General features: G+C 40.8%; 1 protein-coding gene across 1 annotated transcript; it reads left to right on the top strand.

Moving 5' to 3' along the window:
* The first annotated feature begins 7,546 nt into the window (after positions 1 to 7,546).
* SMLR1 (small leucine rich protein 1) lies at positions 7,547 to 11,527 on the top strand. The gene is made up of 2 exons (XM_062639718.1): positions 7,547 to 7,799; positions 11,133 to 11,527. Exons 1-2 carry the CDS (start codon positions 7,670 to 7,672, stop codon positions 11,234 to 11,236), a joined length of 234 nt encoding a protein of 77 aa, XP_062495702.1. The 5' UTR covers positions 7,547 to 7,669; the 3' UTR covers positions 11,237 to 11,527.
* The last annotated feature ends 5,937 nt before the right edge of the window (positions 11,528 to 17,464 follow it).

The raw sequence follows: 17,464 nt of genomic DNA on the forward strand, positions 1-17,464 counted from the left end.
ATTGCAAATAAAAAACAGACTAGGGAGAACGTAGGCCCCCTCAGGAAGCTCTTGGGAGAACTGGCTACACAGGATTTGGAGAAGGCTGAGGTTCTGACTGATTTCTTTGCCTCAGTCTTCACTGGCAAATGCTCTGACCAAACCACCCAGGTCTTGGAAGGCAGATGCAGGGACTGTGAGAATGAAGACCTTGCACCCACTGTAGGAGAGGAACTGGTTCGAGACCATCTTAAAAATCTGAACGTGCACAAGTCCATGGGTCCTGATGAAATCCATCCACGGGTCCTGAAGGAGCTGGCAAATGAAGTTGCGAAGCCGCTGGCCATCATATTTGAGAAATCATGGAAGTCAGGTGAAGTTCCCAATGACTGGAAAAAGGGAAATATAACCCCCATTTTCAAGAAGGGGAAAATGGATGACCTGAGGAATTACAGACCAGTCAGTCTCACCTCTGTGCCTGGCAAAATCTTAGAGCAGATTCTCCTGGAAGGCATGCTAAGGCACATGAAAATCAACAAGGTGCTTGGTGACAGCCAGCATGGCTTCACTAAGGGGAAATCCTGCCTGATCAATTTGGTGGCCTTCTATGATGGGGCTACTGAACTGATAGACAGGGGTAGAGCAGCTGATGTCATCTACCTGGACTTGTGTAAAGCGTTCAACACTGTCCCACACGACATCCTTGTCTCTAAATTGGAGAGACATCAATTTGATGGATGGACCACTCGGTGGATAAAGAAATGGCTGGATGGCTGCATGCAAAGAGTCGTGGTCAATGGCTCAATGTCCAGCTGGAGACCAGTAACGAGTGCTGTCCCTCAGGGATCAGTGTTGGGACCGGTCTTGCTCAACATCTTCATCACTGACATGGACAGTGGGATTGAGTGCGCCCTCAGCAAGTTTGCCGATGACACCAAGCTGTGTGGTTCGGTTGATACGCTGGAGGGAAGGAATGCCATCCAGAGGGACCTTGACACACTTGTGAGGTGGGCTGATGCCAACCTCATGAAGTTTAACCATGCCAAGTGCAAGGTCCTGCACCTGGGTCGGAGCAATCCCAGGCACAGCTACAGGTTGGGCAAAGAAGAGATTCAGAGCAGCCCTGCGGAGAAGGACTTGGGGGTGTTGGTTGATGAAGAAATGAACATGAGCCGGCTTCAGTGTGTGCTTGCAGCCCAGAAAGCCAACCGTATCCTGGGCTGCATCAAAAGGAGCGTGACCAGCAGGTCAAAGGAGGTGATCCTGCCCCTCTACTCTGCTCTTGTGAGACCTCACCTGGAGTATTGTGTGCAGTTCTGGTGTCCTCAACATAAAAAGGTCATGGAACTGTTGGAACAAGTCCAGAGGAGGGCCACAAGGATGATCAGGGGACTGGAGCACCTCCTGTATGAAGACAGGCTGAGGAAGTTGGGGCTGTTCAGCCTGGAGAAGAGAAGGCTGCGTGGAGACCTCATAGCAGCCTTCCAGTATCTGAAGGGGGCCTATAGGGATGCTGGGGAGGGACTCTTCATTAGGAACTGTAGTGATAGGGCAAGTGGTAACGCGGTAAAACTTAAACAGGGGAAGTTTAGATTGGATATAAGGAAGAAGTTCTTTAGTGTAAGGGTGGTGAGGCACTGGAATGGGTTGCCCAGGGAGGTTGCGAATTCTTCATCCCTGGTGGTGTTCAAGGCCAGGTTGGACAGAGCCTTGGGTGAGATGGTTTAGTGTGTGGTGTCCCTGGCCATGGCAGGGGGGGTTGGAACTTGATGATCTTCAGGTCCTTTCCAACCCTAACTATTCTACGATTCTATGATTCTAAAACTAGTCTGATTATGTAGAGGTGAACTGTGAGCAACTCAACAAGAAACCGTGCATGCACACTAAAATGGGTATTAGAAATAAACCTACTTCCAAAATTTTTAGGAGAATTGCTTAATGGAAAATAAAAATATTTATTAACTTAATAAAACACCCAACATACTTAACAAATTTGCATTTAAGAGAAATAAAAGTAAGACCTCTTAGAGAAACATTTACTTACTCTCTGTAGCATCATATCTTCCAGCCAAGGAGAAAAATTAGTTTGAATAAAATTCCCTATTGGTTACATAGGAAAGGCAGTACCTAGAAATGATTTTTTCCCACAAGCAGCAGAAGTAGCAAACCTCATTTTCTCTGAGTTTGTACCCTTTGCTACTATACACCTTGTCACTGCAATAACTATACTGTTGGACCCATGATCCTGTGATACTGTCAGGATTTTATTTCACGTATGATAATTTTTCATAAATCTTAAGCATAATATTAATGAGGGAGACTAAAAACCCGTTATTTTCGTGCCAAGGCTCAAATGGTCTGGCGTAGTTATAGGTAAGAAAAATAAATAGAGGGCAGGAAGAATGCAAAGATTGTTCAAAAAGAGAATTGGAATATAAATAAGCTACTTAGCATGGTTTATGCAAAATAGCTGTTACTTTGTTAATGAGATTACAAGTTTGTTTGATAAAGGCAACAACAGCTTCAATACACTTAGATGTCCTAAGGCATTTGAATTAGTAGCGTGCACTGTGCTCATTAAAAAGTAATCACTCTTCTCTGTCAATAAAGCACACAAGTAACAAATTAGGAATTGCTGCAGGGATCTTAAAAATCACATCCACAGGGGAGTAGCTGCAGTGCTTCTGGTGTGGTGATACTTGAGCATTTGCAACAGAGCCATTTCCCTTTGCTGCCTCACTTTGGGGAAGGGGCTCTTTCCTAAACAGCTGCTCATCACCACCTCTGTACAACTTACATGCTATGCCAGCATCTCCCTGTGGGTGCCCACACATAAACTCAATCAGAAAACATATCCAGTTTAAAAGTAATCTAGTTATACCTTACCCTGAAAGCCCAGACACAGTTTATGAGGCTTTTCAACCAAGGCCATGTTGGATGGGGCTTTGAGCAGCCTGGTCTAGTGGGGAAGGTGTCCCTGGCCATGGCAGAAAGGTTGCAACTGGATGATCTTTAAGGTCCCTTCCAACCCAAATCATTCTATGATTCTATCTATGATCAGTAACTTGAACCACTTTACCATGTGAATACACAAGAGCTTGAACTAAAAAAGCAACAAGTAGAAAAAAAGCAAAGCAGGAGAGGGGAAAAAAACCCAACAGCTAAACAAAACCAAAAAAAAACCCACCAAAAAAAAACCAAACCCAAATAGTGTAGAAATTGATATAAAATCAGCATTCCTAAAAAGTGCAGGTGATCAAAGGCTTTATGCTAATTACTAAGGACTGAACACAGCATGTAGGCTGTGTGATCTGCATCATTTGTGAGAGGCTGAGTTTATTACAAGAAAAAGCATTCCAACATTTCCAAAGCAAGGCTTGCATCTAGAAACAAGATTAAGAGGCCATCCCTAGAGATTGTCCTGGGAAACCACAAGCCTAAAGAGGACTGAGACCCAGAGCAGGTGTGCAATGCAGCAATTGCCTCTGAATGACCCAGAAATCATGCCTAATCAGCCCTTCACGATGAGTGAACAGCAGAGCAGAAAGTGGGAATAAAGACATGGTTTTACTTTTAGGAGTGTCACAGGTGACACTGTTACGAGACTGCAGGCTTTGGTATGCCCATGTTTCAAAAGATAATGTTTAAAAATTAGAGAATACACAGAAAACCTTCAAGGATGTTTTAAAGATGGGTGAAAAATGAAATCTTACTGTAAGGAATTAAAAGACTGGTGTGTTAGTTTAATAGCAAAGAGATTCAGAAATGACACTGCATGACATCAGTACTTTCACAGGGGGAAAAAAATACCGGGTCCCCAAAGTCTCCTTGACCCACTGAGGAAGGAAAGGACAAGCAGAACAAGTGGCTAGAAGCAGAAACATGGCAAGCTGTAAACCAGACACAAGTTGGTTCACATCATGAACAGCCATGGAAAGGGACAGGTGATTCTCCATCTCCTTATGTTTTCAAACCAAGGTTAAATGCTTTGGGGGAAAACAAGACTTAATCAATATACTGGATTCTACAAAGGCATGGAAGGAAATTAAATTGCTTGTAATAATAAAGATACCAAACTACCTAATCTAATAACGTTTATCAAATTTAGGTTCAAACAGGAGAATAAAGGATGTTGGTGTTCTAGCAGAACATCCAGAAGAAAGATGAGATCTAAATGTTCATTTAGCATTTATATTTAATAACATTAAAACACTTTTTGGGAAGCTTTTTAGCCTGATAGCACAGGAAACTAAAGCCCTTTTTCCATTCAAAATGTACCTCCTGAGCAGCGGGCCCAGCTTACTGCCACCTCTCCAGGGCCAGGGGACTCTTGTGGGAATATCCAGCCAATTTCAGTGCTGGCACAGGGAAAAACAGGAGCCTGTGCCCAATCCACTCTCTGTGCTGGAAAGCTCTGTCCAGACCAACTGCCTCCCCTTTCCACCATAATTACATAAATACTGAGGTTTTATAACTGTTTCAGTCTCACAGAAACCTTTTAGTGTTTTCCCTGAGAAAGAGCAACCTTGGCACTGCCAGTTCAGCTGCCATGCACACTGGCAATTTGCCTTTACATGCATCTTGGTTATTGCTCAGAAGGCTCTCAAATATCTGCAAGAATGAGGGCTCTATTGTTTATGGTGGCTGAGTCTTCACAGGCAGATCTTACTCCTTCCCCTCAGCTCCAGTATTTCTTTGCCTTTTTATATCCCTTACTAAAGTAATCTAGAAATTTTAAGAGAAAGTTTTCATTTGGCAACTGTGATTGAATCAAAACATTCAACAAGAATGTGTTGCTTAACACACACACACACACACACACACACACACACACAAAGCTGAGCAGTTAAAAAGCAATTCCTTCTAACAAGGTAGGCGTGATGTGCACCATTTCTAATGCTAGCTGGCAGGTTTTGGAAACAGAACTCATTTAAAGTTTGAATGAATTCATGTGTGTTCATATTTTATGTAAATAATCAAAATGATAAAGCTGAAATAAGAGTTTTAGTGGCTCTAAAATTAATGTTCCTTAGATTCCATTTCATAGGAAATGAAGTTTCTGATTCAAGCCAAAAAGAAAACTTTGAAATTTCCCATGAGCCTGAAAGTGAACTTTTGGCAGGTCTGCCCTGTACTGCAGCAATAAGCAATCATGACATACTCACAGAGCTCATGAATCCATCTATTTTCCCAAATACACCCAAGGTTCACACATCATCCAAGAAAACATATGTTCCTGTGTTACTAACCCATGCCTGGCCCACATTTTCCAGTTTTCCTTTGACTGTGGTAGATGTTTCCACACCACAAGACCAGGTCTTGCTGGAATGTAGAAGCCCAGCTCTGCCCAAGGCTGCTGCTCCCCATGCGGCAGCAGAGCTCCTGTCGGCTTCACACACTGGCTGCCATCCCAACCAACTCAGGTAGAAAATGAGCTGCCTTCATGGTAAAAATATGCTTAACTTTCTTCACCTGCATTTGCCCTGCTTCAATACAGAAACTTGCTTTACATGTCTGTTGCACTGAACAGCCATGAGGTTTGCCCCTCACTGTGATCGGAGCAGACACCTGCCATTTCACAAGGAGGTTGTACAAACGTGGAGGGTTGAGAATTTTCTTACTCTTCCCAGGCAGAATCTAACCACTTCCAAGCTGCCTGCTCTGTGTCCATCAGCTGTCTGGCTCCATGACAGTCAGTTGTGACAAGCAAGGCAGATACGCACTTCATTGTCTCCCCTGACTTACATTTGACAGAAAGAACTAATATCTCAGGTGCACAAGGAAAACCAATTAAAAAATCCAAGTGACTGTTTTGCCTTTGTATGCGGGCATTTAGCCGCCATTAATATCACCGTGAGCCATGCACATGTATCAAAGAGAAATACCGCCCCCCCCCCCACACTCATTTCTTAATGCTAGAGCACTTGGAATTCAGTCACAACCTTCACTCTCAGACTGGGCTCTCTTATGGCTCAAGATATCTTTTTGAGAGCATCAGTTAGGAAGGAATTTTAAAAGGGATCCAGAAGAGGGTTCATCAAAATATTGCAACAGTTCTGCAGACCGGAATACTGACATTCATGATAGCCTAAAAAAAAAAACTCAATCAACTTTTCATGTGAAAAAAAAAAAAAAAGAAGTTAAAGGAATTTATTGATCACAGCTGACACGTATCTATGCAAGGAAGGAATTATCTGGCAACAGATGGCCCTATAATAATAATACCCTGACAACTTGGCTTTTAGTCCATGCTTTTCATGAGTAAATCATAAAGCACTTTATGAATGAGGTCAAACACCTAGTCAGAAAACGCAGAATAAGATGTAATGGTTAGAAGCCAAAGCCAAAGAAATATAAAGCAAGAAGTAAGTCACACTGCATTTGTCCTTTTATCAGTCACAACAGTGGATGATTAACAAATCCAGGAATTTCCCTGCAAACACAATATTCTACATTGCTTGTAGTGCTAAAGGAAGGATCTCAACTACGTTAGCAGTCAAAAAGAAAATTATAAAATTAAGAAAATTATTAGCTGAGGTTGTTTACCTCAGGTGAAGGAAATGAGGTGAACACAGAAATACCTTTTCCCACAAAAAATCTACAAATCTACTGCATTTCCCATTGGCTCCAGCCTGCCTACATACCCAGTTGTCCATGTTCTAACAGTGGTGAAGCCACAAACCCCACAATGCTTAATGTCACCTGGTGCCTTCATTAGGCATCAGATTTGATAAGCCAGAGACTGAATGTTCAGGTAGACTAACCTGATGTCCAACAACCTGAAGCACATCTCTGCTGGAATTCAAGCACAAAGGCAGGTCAAACAGCGAGATTCTGCATTGCTTCCAAGTGAAGTCAATGCAACCTGGGCACAACAGCACTTCCAAGACATCAGGTCTACATATTTTTACAAACCTGAAGGTGTAGGGAAGGGCTATAAAATGACTAATCATCTTTTAAACCCACCGGTGTATCTAGACACAGTTCTGCCATAGGCTGGTGACCAGATGGGAAAAACAGAATATACTGTACATCCCAAATCCAGTTACTTCAGTGTTTAAAAGTTTCCTGAACTCTTTGGCACACCTCAAACACACACAGACAGTCACATATTTTCCACTTTGCAAAGAAAGAAACCTTCCTGAGTTTCACTGTTCTGCAGATGCTCTTTGGAAAAATACTGTTGGTACAGCATCCACTCCATCATTTGATGGCCTCAATGGTCAGGTCTGAAAACCCTCCAGAGCAGAGAAACCTGTGTGGTGTTCATAACAAGGTCTTCACCCTGAGTGAGCATTTGAGATCTACTGTAAAATTAATAATACTTTTAGAAAGAGAGGGCTTATTGTTCAGTATGGCCTGTGCAAAGTTAGCAGATGACAGAACCCGTATTGCCCAAAAGGCAGCAGCCTTGCATATTGAGCTCTTCCCAGAAGAATCCCAAAGGTTTCAAAGACCCACATTACTACAACATGCACTTTTAAACGTTGTGGTTGAGCAATTTTGCAAGCAAACTCCGGTCCCACTGGGAATCACAGGCTTATACAAACAAGCCAAAGTCCAAAAAGAGATAATGGATTGAGCAAAGGGCAGAACGTGGATGCAGGGAGGAAAGGAAGAAAGCAGGATAAATAAGCTCCACACTTGAAGATCTGAAGGATCTTGCTCACTTCATCTGTTGCAGAGGAAAATGCACACGAGTTACTTACTTTCGGTGTTTGTGAAAGAGCTGCCTGGCTATATTCTCCTTGCTGGGGTCTTTATGCCCATGGCTTTACTCCTGCTGCTAATTGCCTTCTTCAGGCTCAAACTAACAGAAGGTGAGTCAGGACTTGGGGCACTGAATGGGTAGGCAGAGAGAACTTCTCAATTCAACAGGCTGTTAGGCTTGTACCATTAACTAAACTGAAGTATGATATTTTACAAAGTTGTACTGCATTTTAGATCATTTCCTCTTTGAAAAATGTTACAGGAATTTGCTCACAACTTGGACTGGAATCTCACTCAAAACTCTGTAGATTTAGGTACCATACTGTAAAAGATTTTACTATACTACACTATAGAAAAGACAACCAAAATGGAGAAAAATAATGGGGTAGTTAAAGTACAGGTAATTTTCCCCTGTGCTTTCACCATGCAAGTGTTCAGTGAGACAGGCAAGAGAAGCTACACCCTGTAAGTAGATGGTTATTGAGTACATATCTTTGTTCTCTCAAAGGTATGCATTTGCTTTTACTTTGTACCTGAATCCATGTTTGCCATGTTGCCTCTTCTATTTTAAAATCAGCTTCTACTCACTTCAAACTTATATCTTCAGAGAAAAAACACAACAAGAAACACCCCCCACCCAAGTAAATGCAGCTTGAGTGTAACACACCCGGGTACTGCAAACCAAGGCTGCTCGCAAAAAAGACACTGGGCTACCACCACAGCAGGAAGGGAGTTTCTTTTAGATGAAAACCCCTGTACATCAGACCATCCAGTTTTAATGGGACAACCCTCACGCCTTCCAGCTTTGGGTCCCAGCTGCAGCAGCAGATTCACACATGCTCCGCTCTTCTTTTAGGCTTCCAGCTGCCAAGGCCAGACCCAGTGCACATTCAGATCAAAGTCCTCATCCTTTCTTTCCTTCAGCTCTTCCAAAACATGCTGTTGCAGGCACTAGGCTAAGCTTGCTCCTCAAACTGGCTGCCTTTTGAACTTTTTCTCCATAGGGAGCACTAGGGAAGCTAAGATGACATCCTAGTTTTCTTCTGTGAACTTCATATGCTTCCTGGTACAGCTTAGCGAGAACCCTGCCCACGACAGTGGTCCACAATGCATGCACTGTAGGTTTCAGCTCTAGCAGCTCACCTGTGATCTCAAAAGCAGAGCCTTGTCTAGAGCAGGCAGGACAATCCTGGCCACAGAGCTCTGCAGACAAACCCTGAGCTGGCCCTAGGTGCATCAGCCCCACAGGAGAAGGCTAAGTGTACCCATCAGCACAAGGCTAGGGAAGAATCCTTATCTAGATGCCAGATCAAGCACTGCGATTTGCACATTCATTAAGTTTGTTCTATCCTGCAGCTTCTGAAATCCTAAAAATTGGGCAATTTAACACAGTACTAAAAGTAAAAAGGTCACATCTTGAAACACTGAATTAACTTATTTTGTGTAAGACCTCCAGGCATTTAGACCCTACCCTTTTACAAAGAGGAGGGAAAGGTGTTTGTTTGCATACAGGCATACACCACAAGTTACCTTCAGGCTGCTAAAACTCAAACATTTCCTGTTCAAGATGTGTTTTCAGATGCTGAATTGATCAGCTGGGGAAGTCTGTTCTGTATGCCTAACCCAGCTCTGGCTTTAGTTATGTATTGTCCTTACAGCGAGGTGCTGACAGTTTTTTTCCACACTAATAACAACCAAAAAGTAGTGTGGTGACAAGAACATCAAGCAATTCAGTATCTATGAGGGAATAGGAAGGCTAAATGTTGAGAGCTCTTTCATTAAAATGGCTGAAATGGAAACTAATTCAACTATTGCATTAGACTTTGGATAAAAGCGCAGATTCTCCCTTGCAGGAATTAAACATCTGTGTCTGTCTGCTATGGATATTAGTTATTACAAAATAATACTCAGACACTCATTCATCCCTGGTGATGCTCTTGCTTTTCTGTTCCAGCTGGGATCAAGCAAGACAGGAAAAGCAGGTGGGTTCCAGATCCCATCAGTCCAGGTATTTTGCTGAGGCTCAGACTATACTTTCATTAAGCCAAAAGAGCCCAACTGAAAAGACAAACATTCACATTCATGCTGTGCAAACAACTGTTGAAGCAAACTGGCCTGTCTCCTTTTCGCAGAGCCCACATCCTCCATAGCTGCACTTTCTGCAGGTCTGTAAATAATCAGCAGAACCAGGTGTTAAATCCTGCTTCTCTTCAAGCCCAGAATTTTTAGCTTTGCACTTGGAGCGAGTTTAAGCAAGAATTTCCTAAACTTTCTTAAAGCAATAAAGGCTTTAAGAGAGAAAGGTGAATGAAGTAGTTGACAGACTAATTCGACAAAGGAATATTGCTTCTGTGCTTCTCACCTGTCTGAATGCTTGAAGGGAATTACATCTGGCTGTTCAGCACCTCAGGGAAGGAGATTCTCAGCTTGCAGATCTCAGGTGTTCTGGCTGGGATTCTCAAAAGGATGCAGGATGAATTCATGTCTATTTAATAGTTTGAGCACCACAGTCCCAATTCTACCTCCAAGCCCTTCTTTTGCTTAACCTATAGGCAGAGTCCAACCTATCATGTAGTCCTCCAGCCAACTCACACAGCCCATCCCCAGCAGCATTCCCAATACAGGCAAAAAGAGCCAGCTTCACCTTAAGACTATCAGGTGAACAAATGCCTTATCACAGAGAAACCTGAGAACAGACTCCTATAAATACGAACGCTTCCTCTCTTTGACAAAACCTCAGAAATTCAGCAGGCTTTAGGTGCCTATTTCCTTAGATCTCAAAAAGAAACAAAGAAAAAAAATAATCAAATTTGCATTACTAAGAGCAAAGTTCATTTTCCTCTGTGCAGCAAGAGAGAGGCTTCATGTAAATAAACTCCACCTTAGCATCAAAACAGCACACAATTCTCCAAGCTAATGCATCCTGAAAAAGCGTTTTATGCTAACTGGATTTTTCTTATTATTTTCTTCATTTCGACTTTTTGACATCCCACTCCCCAAGCTCTCATGACAATCTCTAATGACACTGTCCCGTTGTGAAGATTCCAGGTTACAGGGGTAGTTAATTTTTCTGTTCTGTCTGTACCACAGGCAGCATCAGGAGGACCAGGACAGTTTGAGGCTCTCATGGCACTGCCCCAGTAAAGCAGAATGTGAATTGCCAGTACAAGCTAACTGCTCTCCTTGGTGTTGCTTAGAGGAGGGAAACGAGAATAGTGTATTTCTGCTGATGTCAATCTTCACTGGCCATAGAAGCACAGTCCTAGTCTCAAACTCAGACTTCCTTCTAGAATGGGCAAACTGTACAAACGTGCTACTTAGGTACCTTCCATTTCGTAACATTAGCTTCTACTAATATACACCAGCTCCTCTTCTTTATAAAAATTCACCATAGGAAATTAGCCTATCCTCACGGAATTTTGTGTTGTTGGTTTATTTTTCAGTGGATGAGGAACCGGCCATGGCAGAAGACCCCATAAATGTCCTCCTGAATTACCAGGGCCAGCGGCAGAAACCCAGGAGATCTGGACAAAACCAGAACAAATAGAAGAACCGAAGGACATTTCAGGGAGTCTCACATCTCAGGAAACAAACTTAAATCCAGTATGCAGCTCTGAAGGTTTAAAAATAACTAGCTGTAGATAAATACCATGGAGGAAAACAAATCAGTAAGGAAAAATAAAAAAAAAAAAAAAAAAAAATCAGTGCTGTGCTGTACAAATGAAACAGCTGCTGCCGTACAAAAAGTCTTGTTACAGGTTTTGCTTTCTCACATGAGGCCAAGCAAAGTACTTTATGGACCTCATCAGGCATCAGAGACCCCCTACAACATTCTGTATCAGTTAGGATCTGGGGAAAGCACCTTGCTTGCTAGCCCCTCCCTAGCCTACTAAGAAAGCTGTATAACAAGCTCCTGAGAGAGCTGAGCTGGCACATACAAGGAAGGCAGTCTTATTACACTGAAGATGCAGAAATAGCAAGTTCATTACAAGAACTGATGTCCAGGGAATTGAGAAGGGTAATGAAGGGGAGCTCACTTTTCATTAGTTTGAACACTTTGGGGAAGATCATAAGTTTTTGTAAAGTATGCAAAATATAATAGTGACGGGAAACAAAAGGACTTCTCTCTGCTGAATGCCCATGCCAGTTTTTGAAACCATGAAAAGATGCAGTCAGTATTCTGTAAACCAGCTAGTTATTATTCTAGTTTAAGGACAAATGGATGATTTTTAAAATAAACACCCTCATGGAGTTTTCTTTTTTTGCATTTCATATCTCACACGAAAAAAATCTGCCTCTCCCCCCTTTGCTGTAGATGTATAATTTTTAGTGCACCCTAGATTAGCTGTGGCTAATGGCCCACAAAAACATAACTCAGACTGTTTGAAAGCACTATTGCCTTTTAGTTTCTGTTTCTGATTCTCAAGTTTAACCCAAACTGATGAAGAATGAGAAGTGACTCTTCTGTCCATGACACTCAATATCCCTATCTGCTAGCAACTGCTGTCTGCAATTACCTTCCATTACAGCTGTTTGTCATTACCCACCCTGCAAAAACAAGTGGATAATGCCTTGCCTGAGATTATGTGTGGTTTTGCACAATTTTGGTTCTCACAGACTCAAGAACTCCTTTGAATTATTTGATTAAAAACACTAATGAGACCATGACCACAGATTTAAGAAACACTGTAATTTATCAAAGTCTGCAAGAAGAAAACAGGAGTCAAACAGCATGTACATTTACTACCCGTACCCGTCCTCTATCACATTCTATCTTATTTTCTAAAATATTTAAGTCATCACACTGGTTTACATCTGTGCAAGTAATACATTGCATTGAACAGGCGAAGATCCAACTCTTACTTGAAAAAAGGTACCTGTACATTTGTATAAAAGAGATAAAAGTTAGGATGTTTAAATGCAAGTACCTCTGATTAGATCCAGTAGTCTCTTTTTAGGTCCCCAAAAGAATTACCTGTTTGAAAGTGCAAAGTGCTTTGTGGTTCCATTTGAAATCAACAGAAGGTGCTGCGTGGAAAAAGCCTTTATTCAGAAGTCACAGCATTAACTTGAACATGAAAAGTTATAAACACAAGACAGATGTATGGAACTTGACTTCAAACGAAGCAACCCTGTAAGACAACCACAGCCAAACCTGGAAGAGCAAAGATCGTAAAAACAAGTTTATCTCAGTCAGCTGGCAAAGGAATCTCCAGTTCAGTGGCAGCGCTACTCACCTCCAGCTGGCAATTCACTTGGATGCACATTAAGAGGTTCTCCATGTGTTTCAGGATGCTCCACCTGTGATTATGCCAGAAGTCTTTACCCAATATTTTGCAATCAAAAGAATAAAGACACTTTTCTTCTCATTTTACTTTTCATATATACTTGTTCTTCCCACTAAGAGAAAACCATGCAGTCCTTTGGTTCTTAAACTTCACACCAATAATTTCACTTGACTAGCAACAAACACGATCTGTTTCAGACAGCAAAATGAAAAAAGCATTCCAAAGGCAGCTCTCAAATAGAAAAATCACAGTAGCTCCCTATCACTCAGCTGCTGAGTGGATGTTACATGCCTAGCTACTCAGGATATCAGGGAGCACCTCCTTCCTGAGCTCCTCTCTTACCCAGACTTTTACATTGCCTGGCAGGCCTAATACAACACAGCTCAAAGCAGCACACACTTTCTTTACACCTAGTACATCCAGACACAAATGTAAAGAGCAGAGGCCTGTTCTCCTGTTTCCACAGTTTCTTCAGCATCAATTTTCCTTCCCGTTCAGCTGTGATTTTGAAGATCAAATAGACCACAGATAGTAGAGAGCCAAAAGCTAAAACTAGGTATAACATGGTCTAAGGAGAGAGACCTGAAAGCGTGATTCTAGTGATCCACCTCTGCTTACAGCTGTCTCAGCTAGAAAACCCATGGTACAGAATCGATGAGTCTGACCTGCTGGCTTCCTGCCATGTCTGTGCTCTGTACCTCTCCAGAGGTATGTTATTTCATCATTTGCTATTTAAGAGTCCAACATATTCCTCAGAAGGAACATGTCCCCAGAAGGAACATGTTCCTCAGCTACTATAGGTCCTTGCAACACAGACATACTGCCAAATGATTTAATATCCTGTGCTGCGGAACAATTCATGTTTTCCTATATAATCCTTAGATAACAAATTTTTGTTTTAAGTAGACCCACAACTTTTAAAAGGAGTGAATTCTTCAGCCACAGCAGAGAAACTACTGCTTACCTGAGTACATAAACTTGAATGATATTGGTATCTTTAAATAAAACCTTTCAAAATGCTGTAATATATCATTTCCTCTGGTTTTATTAATTCCAGTCTACACAACCCTTTGCAGGTAATTTGAGATAGCTACTGTAAAGAACTGACATTTTACATTTAAGGAAGATGCTGCCAACAGAAAGATCAGTGATCTTGGACACCGATCAGGAAATATGAAAGGAAACGTTAAAGGAAATGTAACACCCCCACCCATCCCACCCTCCTATCCCACACACCCATTTGCCAAGCAAATACTGACCTGGACCACATGTAAAGATATAGAATTGAAGTTTAGCAAGCCTTATCACAACATAAAATTGATTTTGTTGATCAAAATGACTGCTAATAGAGAAATATAACATGTTGAAAAGTGATACCACTCTTCAATAGCACTTTACTGTAAAATAGTGGTATGGATACTGATTACTGTATAGATACGATGGATGCCTTTGATACAACTGCTTCCAGAGCAGTAATCGCTAACATGTAGAAGGATCTAACATTCAAGACTCAGTAACATGTCAGGAAAGCCCTCAGGCCTTGCTGTTTTCAGTTCCATTACTGAACAGTGTCAAGAAATATCTCACTTTTTACACTACTGGCATAAAAATTCATCATGGTACCTTAAATAATTTCTTCAAAAAAGAAAAATATATTTAAGTAACACCATAGAATTAAGTCTTTGTCTAGATAAATTATAAAAGCATTCTCTAAATCTATATGAAAACAGTGATTGTAAGAAAATAATCTGCCTTCAATTTTTGTTATCACTGAGAAGACCTCTGTCTTCTTGTCACTAGCAATAATGTAAAAATTTGATTCCACTCCACCTATAACATGTAAGCATGTTTGAAACCTTATTGTCTATCTGTGATTGCTTCCTCTCCAGTTCCCAGAACAGAATTTAAAGTCTCAACACTCAAGTAGGAAATGTACAGAAGAAGGTGCTAAGAACAATAAAGAATTGTGGAATAGCTTCTGGCTGGGGAATGCCTGAAGAGAATGAGTGCTAGGTATCTGCAGTTGTGCTACCAAATGAAGCCACCAGGGGCAGGTTCAAGAGAAATGAAAGGTGGTGGTTTGTTTTTTTTTTAATTAAGGCATATGGAATGGTGAAAATGCCTGATAGAGGATTTTTTTAAAAGCAATTACCCCAAAATCCAGAGAGGCAGGTAAGTATGAAAGACTGATAGACCAGTAAGTCCTTGACAGTTGCCGAAAGCTGGAAGAATATTTGGGAAAGCAGTACTTGCCAGTACAGTACTTAATTTTTACACATACCCCTGGGCAACTACCAATAAGAATTCCTATCTCTACCCTCAGAGATAGGAATCCGGGAGTGTTAAGACATTTAGCCTAGCCCAGTACAGCCATTCATATAATCTTTGTCTCCAAAACCTCTTGTATTATTTGCTACATGCCAAACAGAGTAACTTTAAGCTACAAGTATGAGCATCATTTGTAATGCTTGTAATTTGTACTAGTATCACTAATCCAAGTATCTTTTTTCAAGTGTAGTATACAAACCCCAAACAACTAAGCAGCCTAAAAAAATCAAAATGGTTTCCAGCCTTCCAGAGGTGTAGTCAGGTCAACAGTACAGGATAGCAGCTGTTCCAAATAGTCTACTTCAATGTCAAATACGCTTAAAAGCCGAGAAGCTCCCACTGCATCCAGGCCAAAAGTAGTTAGTTGTCATTCTGATCACTATCACATCTCAAACTATGACCTGTGTCAAAGTATTTCATTTATTTTATTCCATCTGTTTGATTTAAAATAAAAGTTGCCATTCAGCTTGAGTTGTCAAATAAAAGAATACTTTGAGACACTTTGTATTGCAGTTGCTCAGTGCTTTGAACAATAAAGCTTTTTTTTTTTCTACCAGTCTGTCACCAAAGTTGCTTACTTGTTCCTTATGAAATCTTAATCTAGAAAACAATCTGTAGAGCGATTCCAACATTAGGTCATCATGATTAAAAAGAAGATTAAGTATATCTGTGTAGGACCTACATGACTCACTATTCTAAGTATTTAAGCAGAATTACTGGAATATTCTCTCATTAAATTGGCCTGTAATTGTATTTGAAATTACCTATGTATTATAAAGTCAGCTTGTGAAATGCCTTGAAAACAATTTCAATTGTTGCCTATTGCAGTTTGCTATAGATATATAAAAAAAAATTAATGATGAAAACTCACAATAGCATAATGTTCCACAGCAATTGAATAACTACATACAACCAGAATCTATAAAACTGGACTATTTTTAGGTTAGATCACACTTGGGGCTTATGTCTTTCTGTGTGACAATGGCTGTTTAATTAGTGCATGTTTAATCAATGGAAGGGATAGCTATGTACAAGATATGCCAACCTGAAGGCCCTATTAATTTTTCTCTGACAAAAAGGTTCTGACTAGTTTTTGAAGAAATGCAGCTCTCAGTGAAAGTAATATTGCTTTCAAGAACATTGTATTTGCACTTTTAAGAATTAAATACAATTGCAATAAAACCCAATGCTGATCTAGGGTCTAAGAAACCAGAAAGATCCAAATCAGTAAGAATTTGAAGTAACAAGCTTTCCTACCATTCAAATGAGTTCTCCAACTAACATTACATTATGATGTATCAAAAATACCTGAAAAAATGTATAGAGCTTTTTCTTACATACTTTTGTATGAAAAATCCATTAAGACATCCCCTTAAATCCATGTATTTCCATTTTGACCTCCACTTACATATCCCAAACTTACAACTTCCTTGGTAACCAACATACTCATGTTCAGTGTATGAATTCTTCTGTTTTCACAGGTGTCAGTATTCTTATGTCATTAGGCTGGGGGGAGTTCTCTTCCCCTTTTTGAAGGCAGAATGTCTCTGTTTCTGAAGAAAGTCAAGTAAGATTGTTATCCGCTACTATTTTTCTGGGTAGTGTGGGATGTAACTGAGAACACCTATATGAATATAGAAATCAACATCTTGGTTACTGTTATCCAAATTATACAAAGCCAAAACTAATAGGAATTTCTGTTAAGCAAGCATGCTGGCACATTGCAGCAATCTAAACTGAAAACAGCACCAAAAAATGCATTGCTCAAAAGTGAAAAAGAACATAGTGAGAAGTATTATGATTTATTTTGTTACTTGAAGCTCATAGTACATCCTAATTCAATGAACTCAGTAGAACTATTTGCAGACTGAGAGGCATTTGAACTTGCACTGTGCTGTCCAAACCTCGTTTGTTTTGGCATGTGAATATTTTCTCTCTGAACCACAGAAACCAGGGTGCTTTTTGGAAGATGTTTAAAAAACACTGATACTTTAGTATCAGTATGAGGAGCCAGATAACAGTGCCACTCATCTAGGAACCCTGGAGACTACTCGTACTAATGCTTGCTTTTCAAGGTTTTGTGACCTCTAGAATTCCAGTTCTCGTAACTGACTTGCTCACTTTAAGCAAGTTCAAAGTTTATGTCCGAGTGCCAAATG

The sequence above is a fragment of the Pezoporus occidentalis genome, unplaced genomic scaffold (genome assembly GCF_034315485.1).
Source record: "Pezoporus occidentalis ecotype Australia unplaced genomic scaffold, CSIRO_AGI_Poc_V1 ctg61, whole genome shotgun sequence".
Lineage (NCBI taxonomy): Eukaryota > Metazoa > Chordata > Aves > Psittaciformes > Psittacidae > Pezoporus > Pezoporus occidentalis.